Below are 11,706 nucleotides of genomic sequence, written 5' to 3'. Positions count from 1 at the left end.
GGCAGTTTAGGCCCTACTTGGTGTCTCTTTCAGCATCCAGGTGTGATGTGGAAGAGAAAACGGAATTCCAGTTTGAATTAATTTCCATCAAAAATAAGTAACTGCAGCAGTCCAAATCAACCTAAATTATTCTATGTATCCAACTCAAGCATACTAAACCCAACTGGGAAGCAGCTGCATAAATCCTTCCAGCAGGAAGCTGCTGGACCTGCTTAGCAACACCACCTTCATCTTCTATAAGAGACTCTACCTAATCTCCATGCTTTCTGGTATTAGACCCTAAGCAAATGCAGCTGCCTCACTTTGTGATTCAGTTCAAGCCACTGGTCCCTGGAGGACAACTCCGTGGGGACAGCTGTGTGTCATGAAGCCCAGCCTCCTGCTGCATAGGATGGCTACCAGCAAAGGCATGGCCTAACTCCAAGCACAGCACACAAGCATGACAGAGCAAGAGTGAAGGTAAGATTCAAAAGTTAGTTCTTTTAGTGGCCATGTCTTACACGGCTTTTCTTTAGCTTTAAAGGTGTTATGGTAGCATGGTGGGTTGCAAAAAACCCAAGAGTGACCATTATATAAGTAACTAAGACCAAAAAAAAAAATTAAAATAAAATCGCTCCAGGATGACAGCAAACTCTCTCAGATGTTACATGTCTCCATAATCTGGGAGACAGTCTGACGCTATTAAGACTACTGCTGTACACAGTGTTTTTAAATATGGGCCAATCCTCCAGAATAATCAGATATGGTTAGACAGAAAACCTGGAACTAGATACAAGGTTGTATTGATTAGACCCAGCTTAGACCCTATCAAATACAAGGGAGACATTGTCACTTCTTGTCACTTTTAAGTCAGCTGTGGCACTGATGACAGGTTTCACAGTGCATAGCATTGCTGTTAAAACTGGGCCCTGAAGTTGCTCAGGCTGAACAATTTGCCTACATTACACATCTCACCACAGCTGTGATGCATGAAGGATGCCCACCACCAACACCTAAGTACCTGTTATATGCAGTTCCCTTTTGTGTCAGTTTGGAAGATTCAGGTGCTATAATTTTTCCAGAGCTTCAGAGGCCACTTACTCTGCAGGGGATGAAGGCAGAAACCTGCCCAATGCTCGTTCAGTCAGCCCAGAACCTTCTTGTTTCTACAGCCAGAAAGCGGTGACGCTCCCGTCCCATCAGCAGGCTGACCAATGCATCCTTTGAGGAAATCAAGCACTCAGCCCACAAGAGCACTTGGTACATGCAGTTTTTTCAGAGAGATGCCAGGAGAAGTGCAGAGATGAAGGCCCTATCTGTTCCTCCAGCTTAACCCCAGATAACATCACCATTGAAGAGAAACATCAGGATGGATTTTTAACCACAAGGACTCAGCAAGGCTCTCACAACCAGAGCGGAACACACAGTACAGCAGGCTACAGGGAGGAGGATAATGAGTATACGGTAACATAAACATACAGTACTTCAGCCCTTGCATTAAATGTAGGATAATTTCCCTGCCTCCCATTTTGTTTTCCTAAACTTTCCTTTCCCTAATAGGCTCTTGTTTACATTATACAGTAAAAGCCTGGAGCTGCACTCCTAAGGGTGAAGCATGGCCTGAAGATCTGATAAAAAGATTTTTAGTAGCATTTTACAAAAGCCAATCACAGGCTCCTGCACTGCTCCAACCCACAGGTACACTGGCAAGCCCCAAGCCTGGCATTTGGCCCAGCCATTTCCCACCACAGCCAGCAGGTAAGAAACAGCGATGGGTGCGATGTACAAAGGTCTCTGCCATTCGTCCCAAAACAGAAATGCTGGAGGTCCTGCTGGTCCCTCCACTTTGAAGTGTCATACAAACTCCTTCTATGCGAGGAAATGCAGTTCTCATTGAGAAGTCTCACCTCACTCCCAGAGACAGAAAGTCTTGGCATTCAATGCATTTAAAACAAATGTTAACAAAAAGGACTTACCACTGTGAGTATTTTTCCCCTGACAAGACGGCCAGATAACTCTTAATGGCTATGAGTAACATTCTGAAACTATTAAGTTCTTAGGAGTCTCTGCAATGTCATTCACAGCTTCTTTTAAAAAAAACAACAAACCAACAACATTTTATTATTTATTAAAATAAAGCAAGAAATGTCATCTGCATTTGGCTGCAACCTACCAACTGACTGCGCTTCTGTTGCTGGGGAATTTAAGTTAAAGATTAGCTGAATTTTGTGCAGCTCATTTTAGAAGATTAGAATTACCAGCGAAATTCTCCAGCATGTAATAATCATCTTCCCATCAATGCATATTTTTTAACTACACAATTATTGCCATATTTAGATTATTCCTTGGATCAGGAGCTGGTATTTAATTACAATGTTTCACTTGTGCTTGTACATCCTTAAATCTGCAAGACAGACATACTACTTATAATTAACTTTGCAGTAGGTCCAGTGTTAAAGATCCACCTCTCATTCAGCCTTCTCAGGGTTTTACAAGTCAAAAAATTGTCTAATGCATGATAAATAATGCAGGCCTGTTTATTCCATGCTGTGCACAATTTTATGTTGGAATTACAAGCCTCCTTGCCAAAAAATCCTCAATTCTCCAGCTTCGAGAGAGTAATTGATGCCTTATATTCTCCCCTTTTTTGCACCAATTAAAACCTGCAGGTGCACTAACGTTGTCATCTGGAATCTCGCTGCTACATCAGAGGTTATTTTCACCAAATGTGTGCTATTAGGAAAATCTGCCCATCAGGGGAATTGTGAATGCTCTGTTTGTTGTTACAGTGCTCTCAAGGCCTTCCAAATATTTTACTAGTGCAAGACCAGACAATAAGTTTTTTACCTCTAAAGTAAACACAGGGTGTCATAAAAACTCAATTCAGTTGGAAATACTACTTTCTCACTCACTTGATGTATATTTGAATCAGGCAAATAGTTTCTTCAGGACTGTCTCAGATTTAAAGGCCAGACGTGACTAGTAAGGTCATCTGGGATCTCCTGCTGAATACACACCACAAAATTTCTCTTTATTTCTCTTGAAAAGCACTCTGTAGCTCAGAGAGAAGATGGGCTTTAAAAAAAGAAACACAACAAATTAGACACTCTCACAAATCTTGAGATAGGTGGCAGAAAGCAAGAGCCACTGACGTCAGTAGCAAAAATACCCTTTGATTTAAAAGGGCTGATGCTTCACTCACAGTTCCAGTGAGGGAAAAATCCACCTCCATTTTGGAAGTTTTTCTAATGACTGACTACCCTCACTACAAAAGGTCTTCACTGCACCGTGAGATAATGGCTTAAAATTTGTTGTAAGTCTTTTTTCTTTTTTTTTCTTCCCAGTCTATTAAATGATGGGACTACAGTAGGCATCATGGCACTATATGCAGGGCAATAGATCTATTTTTATGAGGAACAAATACCACTTAAAGTGATGGAACTCCCAACAATACTGGCTGAACTGAAATTTGGAAAACAACTCTGCCATCAATCCTGAAAGAGCTCCCCTGCCCAGCCTCTACAGAGAAGTGTCAAATATCTCCATTTTATTTAGCTTTAAAGGTCAGTCTTCATTTCAGACTCAACTGCAGTCCCACTAAAACCTTGCTAGACTTTTGAGTAATTATTTAATTGCTGAAAGAACTATTCTTTTGCAGCATATTTTACAGCTTAAGAAATTTAACACTGAAACAGTAAGACATCCAGCACTGAAGAGCAGAGAGGTTTCTGTTCAAGTCTATGGCATGTAGCCTTGAAAAAGTTTCCTCTGGTCCCAGGTCCTTCACCTCTAACAAGGTGGCCTGACTGAGTGAGATGCCGGACGTAATTTAGGGATTAGTGATACTTTCAGGACATAGCCTTATTTTGCAAAAAACAGCCAAAAGCTATACATCTGCAAAGGAGAGGGGCCCTGAGAGGAATCCTCTTTTTCCCAAACAGATGAAGACAACACTACCATCCAAATGGATCTGGGGAGAATGGTAGTCAGGGAACAAGGCCATGGCATCTTTTAACATGGACCTCCTACCTTCTGTGGAGGGGCATTCTGAATATAGGAAAGAGAAAAGATGTTCCCTCCATGCTCACAACTGTTTCCAGGGCACCTGTAAAAATGCCTGTCTGCATCCAGCCCTCTACAACTTTGGGTGTCAGTTTTACAGAAATAATAACTAAAATTATATTTGAAAATGCTTTTAAATAGTTTGCTCATTTGAAAGGTTGTGAAACTGAACAGAAAAAAGTTTAAAGACAACTGAATTCTTAACAGCTTTTTACAGCTAGAGATGAATATAAATCATCCAATGAACAAGGGTGCACCTGGGAGGGAATTCTGTTTCACAACATGCAAAACTGATGAAATGGTAGCAGTTTTCCTGAACATATTTGCACACCTCATAGGGAAACACATTGTCTGATACTCTCAAACACTTATTCACAATTAACCATTCAGCATGTACAGAATTGAATACGGGAAAAACCTCAATCAAACAAAAAGTATCAGTAAACATAACAGTTTGTAAAACCCATATAGACCAATGCAGTATTAAGTCACTCCTGGCTTAATAAACTCTGCTTGAAAAACACAAGTCAAGATTTGACTGAACTTCATGGACTTGATGATTTATATATATAATTTTTAAGGGGGTGTGAGGCAGAATTACCATCAGAAACTTGAAAATAAACCCAAAACGCAGCCCTCTTATCAACTACTTTCTGGGCCACTCAGGAGAGGGCAGACTTGGTTATTTCTCCTCCTCAAGTGGAATTCTGTAATGTCACTTGGGACTACAGGCAATTTCCTTGAAATCCTAGATAACTCTTCTAATACTTCAACTGGAAAAAGAAGTGTCTGAGGGTAGGGCAAGAACATCTGCTTATCCCTTCTACCCCATGAATTGTCAGCGCCTGTGCTCAAACACACTGGGACACATCTAAGCTGGGTCACTGACAGCAAAGATATTTCTAGGTAAAGCAGGCAGAGCACACATCCATTTTGGGCAGGGTTCCGTTCTGAGACACCAAGGCTAAGTTCCAGATACTGAATTGCTCTCCAGGCAGAACGGTCTACACCACGCCCTGAAAGACTAAAATCGCAAGCAGATTTGGCAGTTAATTGCTTTTACATGGTGTAACTAGGATCGGAGTCAGGCCACCAAACTTTCAAATGCCCAGATTAGACTTAGATGCTAACTACGCATCTCTTCAAGTTTGTTAATGGATTGCCTTGTGAACTGAATCAACAAGAACCCTGCTCTCTCATTTTCACATTTTAGAGTGTTACCAGCTTTACCGTGCTTACCCTGAAGGGTTCAGTAAAGCTTCCAGAGGCTAAAGCAGGAAGGAGAGACTCTAAAACATCTGCAAAATGTTGTAATGTTTTGTAAAAATAAAAGCTTCAGTGTTTACAGGCAAGGTCTTCATTTTCTGCAGGATTCCACAGCTGCCAAGATGTCTTGCAAAATGCTGTTTCTGTTTTCCTTACTAACCTAGAGAAAGAGAAATTAAAACTGATGTAATTTAGTGAATTACCTCTACATCGGTGTTTACTTCAAGAACAAACAAAGCAGAAATTCAAATGCATTTCTTTCTCAGTAGAGGAATGTTGAGTGTCAAACACCTGCCGCCTTCTGCTACTGAGAACACAATAAGCTAAACCCACAAACCTGTGTATGTAATTGAATAGTCAGTGATCTTTTTGATTTAATTACCCATGGTATTTTTTTTAGTATTATTCAGGACTTGCATAGCTAACAAGAATCACTCAAAGAACCAGCACGTACTTTTGTCATTACCAGAAATCCTTTGCAATTATCAGATACAATTTTCCTACTATAAACTGGGGTTCTTATACTTTCAGTACTTGAAAGGGTTGTATTTATTAGGATGACAGACCTAGTAAAAAAAATAAAATAGGCTTAGCAGCGCAACTCTGTATTCTGACAAACCTCGGCATTGCAGGATAGAAGCACCTTGGAAAGGAAATAAGAGTACTTGAGAAAGCTGCAGGGGGCTTTTGTAGCACACTGAAGTATGCCTTTGGTCGATCAGGCCATGGAAACGTTGGGCTTTAAGAGCAGTACATGTGAAAATCCATACAGTCCAGTGTCCTGTCTTTTGCTGGTCCCATCTGCATTTTGCAGCACCTGCAGATTACTATGAACTGCCAAGCAAATGCCAAGCGCACTTGCCAGTCATCTCAGCTCAGCTCCCAGGTGCAGCAACCAGAAAGCACAGAACTGGCTGGGGGAGGTCTGAATTACCCCTTCTTGATAGATCAGGTCCTGATACAGAGCCCAGTGACCCACAGTGCCATGCATTACCAACTCAACCCAAAGCTGGGTTGGTGAAAGGGTTAAGCGTAAGGTGAAAGGGTGAATAAGCAATTGTGAAGTGTCAGCAAAAGCCTCATTTTAAAAAGCCTAAGAAGTCTCCCCTGCTGCTCAGATCCCTGCAGAGAGGGTAGGAAGAAATCAGACAAAGATAGATGAGCCAAAAAATGTAAGGGTGTTCGTATTTTCCACAAAGTTTGAGAAATGCTGTCTGATGGGGAAGAAGAGACACCACCCTCTGCATGGCATAAAACTCTCTACCAGCAAGGTCTCTGCATTCCCTGCAGCTGCATTTAAGATCTGAGGAGAAGGGTTTGCATCCCTTCCAGGACTACAGACAATACCGATCTGAGGAGAGAGTATTACTATCATAATCATAAAAAAAATAATAATAATATATTATTGTTGTTGTTGTTGTTGTTTTTAAATGGGAGACAGTCCTACCTGAGGAACCTGGCCCTAGGAGCCTAGAGCTATTTACAGTCACAGACATCCTATACACATGCTGGAAACCAACCTGTAAAACCTAGAGATGATGGTCTCACCTATGCCACTTGAATTCAAGGGAGCAGATCAACATGTAACTGATGAAACAGTGACATTTAACAAAAAAAAAAAAGAAAAGAAAAAAAAGGAAATGAAAGGGAAGATCTGCCTGAAAATGTTGCTGGTTTTGTTATCATTCCAAGACTATTATAAGATAAACAGAAAACTCCACAACAACAAAGGGAGCAAGACAACAAAGAATGGAATTGCTCTCCAGAAAAGCTATTGAGAGACCCCAAGGTAAACAAGGCACAGAGCATAGATGAGCCAAACTCTAAATCTCACAGCGAGTGTCCTGATATCCTGACTTTCAAAGGACCTTCTGAACATTTAATAGCTCTTCCCACTGTCTCACAGCCAACAAAAACAATGCTACACTTTATCTATTCCTTTTCTAGAACTACAAGCCAAAAGTCCAGTGAGAGCAGCAGAGAGAAAGTGCCAAGAGCTGGGAAATTTTCACCACTGTTTTACAAAGCCTGCTTGATAGATAGAAGTCTAAGATACGGAGACATTCTGTGCAGGCAGCTTTCCCAGAGAGAACAAACTTCGCAGTAACTGTACTGAATGTACAAACAGATGGGTAGATTCTTAGACAGGGTGTTGAAAATAACTGTAGGTGCTGCTTATGCTAAGCATTTAGGTAATTTGGAGGAAACTACCACCTAGACTCCAAGCAGGCAACAGTGGAGGACAACAGTTTTCTTACTCTGTTAAAGTGCTGTCAAGGAAATTTCTTCTTGTAGAGTCTGTTCAAATGGAACCTTTTCTTCTTCTGATCCATTTAACTATGTATTTTCTTTCTTAAAAGGCATATGCAACCAAACTTCACTAACAGGTTTCATGGAAGCAAAATTAATAGAAAGGGAAGTGGGAGAAAATGAGTATGTGCTGGCTGCTAAGGATAATCTGATCCTATTCATGACACCTGCACAACTACGCAGAACCAGGCAGTGCAAAAAGAGCCTCTGTATTTTCACTGGAAAGTTTAGTTCTCAGCAAAATGGAATTGAGCAACAATGGAAAGAAAACGTCTTAAATATCACAGCTTTTATTGTTAAGTGCTCTAAACATAATAAATTAAACATCTGGGACCAAATCCTCAACTGCTTTTAGTGCAGCTGGGCACATCTACACCAACTGAATTTGTCTTCATGACAGAAGGGACTGTAAAACCCCAAACAGCTGTTTCTATGTGCTTAGTGTCAAGCATCAGAACTGCCCTTGCGACACTGAGAAGCATGAAAAAAAACGTCTGCTGAGTTACTTGAATGCAGCCTAACTCCACACTAAGTGACAAAGCAGACAGTGGTTTTTTGGAAGGTAGTCACCCACTTCTGCACATTTCCCGGCACCATAAAAGTGAGAAATTACTGCCCATGAGCTATTTAGGCACTCCAGGTTCTCCCTGTGCCTCTGCCCTTACAGAACATTGCTGGTGATCTGGGATTTACTTCAGCCAGTGACACCTCTAGCTCCCCACGGGAAGGCTCTGTTCCCGCTCATGCACATGTTTTAACCAGCTGGGAGAGAGCACGTAGCACATCACTGGAGCAAGCAAAGCAGATGCTCTCCTGTACACAACTTGAGCAGAGCAGGGCTCTGCCACCTGGGAACCCTTGCAGTCTGTCACACATTTCACACCCATGCTTTTGGCTAAGGGATTCACTAGAGGAACTCTAGTTAAACAAGGAACGAAACCTGCACGTCCCAATATCAGCAGCATAAACAGGATGGCTCTTTTTTTTTTTAGTAAAGATTTTTTTTTAGCTAAAGGAAAACATTGCTCCATTGAAATTTACAGGAAGACTTTAGCTGGCTGTAGCCAGTACTTCAGAGAATGCTGTATCGGCAGATAGACACAGCTATCAACCTGAGTGGCATGTAAGTGGAAGCATCAAAAACCTCCCTGAAAAATGCTGTTTTCTACCACTGTTTCCTCTGACAGGACCAAACACATGCTATTGCCTTGCCATGACTGCAATCCTAAGCACCGAATGGCTTTCTTTCAGTGAGACATTCTCTGTTCCCACTCCCTCAGTCCTGCCACTGTCCAGCAAGGTATACAAAATTCAGGTTCACACGCACCCCGTTCAGCAGCCTGACAACTCACACACATCAGCTTGGCAGTGTGAAACCTGGGGTTTTAGCTCTGAAAGGAATGGTAAGAGTCGAATGCTTATGTGATGACAGGACTCTTCTCTCGTCTTTGCTCCTAGGATTGCTTTAGCACTTGATTAAAAAGGCATTTAATTTAAGAATCAGAAACTGAAGATGATGGGACCACCAAGTAAAAGCAAGCTGAGGAATGTTTCTGAGCACTGCAGTTTTGTTATTCTCACTTTGAAGAGGAAAAACAAGATGGAGGCGTTGCTTTCTCTGCAGTAATTAAGATCATTCAGTATGAAACTGTTGAGATAGCGGTTTTTTTCTTTCCTGTTCACTTGGATGAAAACACAGTGAGCATTCTCACTGTGACCTGCATCTGATAAAGAACAGGCTGCAACAGTACACTGCTCCACAGATACTGCCCCTGGTAGTAAGCCAGGACGTGTAAATTCCACTTACTGAATTTGTAATTCAGAAATGCACAGGTCAGTTTTGGATATATAGCTTTATTCTCTACAAAAAATAGTACACACTAAGCAAAAAAGTAAATCAAAGGAGTGGGGGCTGTGTTTAGCTTTTTTTGGTGAAGCATTCAGGACACTTACAGATGGTAAGGAAACCTCACACGTGTACTCCAGTGAACAGGCTGGTTTGTTGTAGTAAGTTTTTGAGAACTTCTCTAACTGATCAGAAATGTACTTTGAGGCCCCAATACTGTGAAAATTATGTCTGTAAAAATAACAAAATGACCTCCGAAATTGGTTCACTGACTCCAGAGAAAGCACATTCCATTTACAAGTGTCTTTCTTCCAAAAGAAGTGGAGCAAACTCCACTGCTGCCCTGTTTGTTTTTTTCCATTCTTTCCCTTGAATGTGATTACTGGTAATATTTCTGCAAGCCAGCCTGAAAAAAAGATATAAAAATCTGACTATACTTTAAAAGATTTAACTCTGGAATACTGAATACTTATATGGCAATAATACTACAGCAAGAAAACTTTTTAAAACAGCTGTATCATTACTTCCACAGCCCTTCACAAGCAAAGCCAGCTGTGTCACAGTGCTACAGTAAGTGCCAACTGTGATTTTCTTTTTAATAAGGTGAACACCTGCCCATTAAGAATAAAATGGAAACTAAAAAACTTGTTTCATACAAGCTACCCACAGCTACCAACTGCTAGTAACAATCAGTTTTTAAACAGAAACATATACAAACCAGCAACCTAGAACAGAAGGCTCTTTAAAGATATTTAATATTACTCACATTGAACACTTTAACATCTTTCCTACTTCTTATTTCTTCAACAAGATCCAGTGGCTTTCCCTTAGGTACAGGAATAGTTCCAAGCACCACGACCCCTGAGCCAGTCAGCGTTTGACGAACAGCCTGAATAAAGGCCTGGCTGAAGAGTTCCATTTTACCAATCTCATCTATCACGCAGATCTTTTTCTCCGCCTCACTGCCATGGTTTACCTGTGGAAAAGTGCATCAAGGGACTGTAAAAAACACAGCACTTAGACCAAGCAACAAAAATAATTTCAAAGCTAATAGAACAAATATCTCTAAAGGAAATCAATTCAATTGTAATACTGGGGAAAGTGAAAGAGTCCAAACTGGTGCGGGTAACTGATAAGACTTATAAATGCACCATTTCTATTTCAGCACAGATTTTTGGAAAGATGAGAATGCAGGTACAGCATAAATATCAACTACAATAGGAAACATCCATAATATCAGTTTTCCTTCAAAGCAGAATTCTCACAATGGTCCTATACGAGCTATTTGACAATTAAGAAATGCACTTCACATACTAGCAGCTCTCAATCATTCTGAGGGACACCAATTTCTCAAAACTTCCCTCTTCCCATCAAATTATACATTTAGAATAATCAATAAACACAAGTATTTTTTTGAAAAAGCACTTGCATTAAATCTAGACTTGGAAATTTGGCCTCTTACAGCTAGGTCAAAGGAGGGTCAAAACTAGCATTTTCCCTCGGAACAACTACCTTTCCTCAAAGCTATCTAGATAACAACCAAGCTGTTTCCAATCCTCTCTCCCATCAGAAGTCATCTTCAATTTCTTTGTCAAGATATAGCTTATTCTATAGTCCTGGCCATCCCCCTAGACCATGGCATAGGCACCATTCTAAAGAGTAACCACACTTGTGGTTTGTTTGCTTTTTTGCATGAAGTGAATACCACGCCAAACAGTATCGTGCTGCAGAGTGCTGTGAGCAGCAGGGAAGTCTAAGAGAGAACACGGGAGATTGCCAGTGAGGGATCAGCAACTCGGAAAGCAGAGGAACCATTCAACAGAAAAGGAAGTGCACTGCCCACCCTCTCTTGGTAAAAGTAACTGAGAACTGTACTGCATTATTTACAGAAGTGAGGAGGAAATCAACTCAAGTCAAAACATTATTTCAGATTCATGATTATATACCAAGACCAGCCAAATTACACAGAACCTAAAAAATATTAAAAAAAAATATTTTTTTTTCCCTTGTGAAGACAAAGTATTTGCTTCGGGGAAAGTGGAAGAACTCTATAACATGCCTCCTAAAATCTTTTCAAGCTAAGTCCCAGCTGAGTAGCTGTTTTATCTAAAATCCTTTCATAGATCAGTGAGCTAAAAAGCCAATACTAGTCACTAGGTCACACACTGAGAAACAGAGCATTTTGCTTTGAAACAAATCCTCAGTCCTGCCTGGTGAAGTTTCCAGAACCAGAGAGATCACCC

The 11,706-nt window shown here is 40.8% G+C and overlaps 1 protein-coding gene across 1 annotated transcript in view; it reads right to left on the bottom strand.

The window, feature by feature from the left end:
• Positions 1–5,398: 5,398 nt before the first annotated feature.
• The window catches only part of NTPCR (nucleoside-triphosphatase, cancer-related), a gene marked incomplete at its 5' end in the record, with an annotated part of 9,236 nt that continues 2,928 nt past the window's right edge, over positions 5,399–11,706 (bottom strand). Inside the window, 2 exons of the mRNA XM_010187806.1 lie at positions 5,399–5,467; positions 10,230–10,439. Of these exons, the coding sequence (XP_010186108.1) occupies positions 5,399–5,467; positions 10,230–10,439 (279 nt within the window). The remainder of the gene's footprint in view (positions 5,468–10,229; positions 10,440–11,706) is intronic.

Source organism: Mesitornis unicolor, unplaced genomic scaffold (assembly GCF_000695765.1).
Source record: "Mesitornis unicolor isolate BGI_N332 unplaced genomic scaffold, ASM69576v1 scaffold32960, whole genome shotgun sequence".
NCBI lineage: Eukaryota > Metazoa > Chordata > Aves > Mesitornithiformes > Mesitornithidae > Mesitornis > Mesitornis unicolor.
Note: the sequence above shows the minus strand (reverse complement) of the source record. Positions and strands in the feature narration are given on the sequence as shown.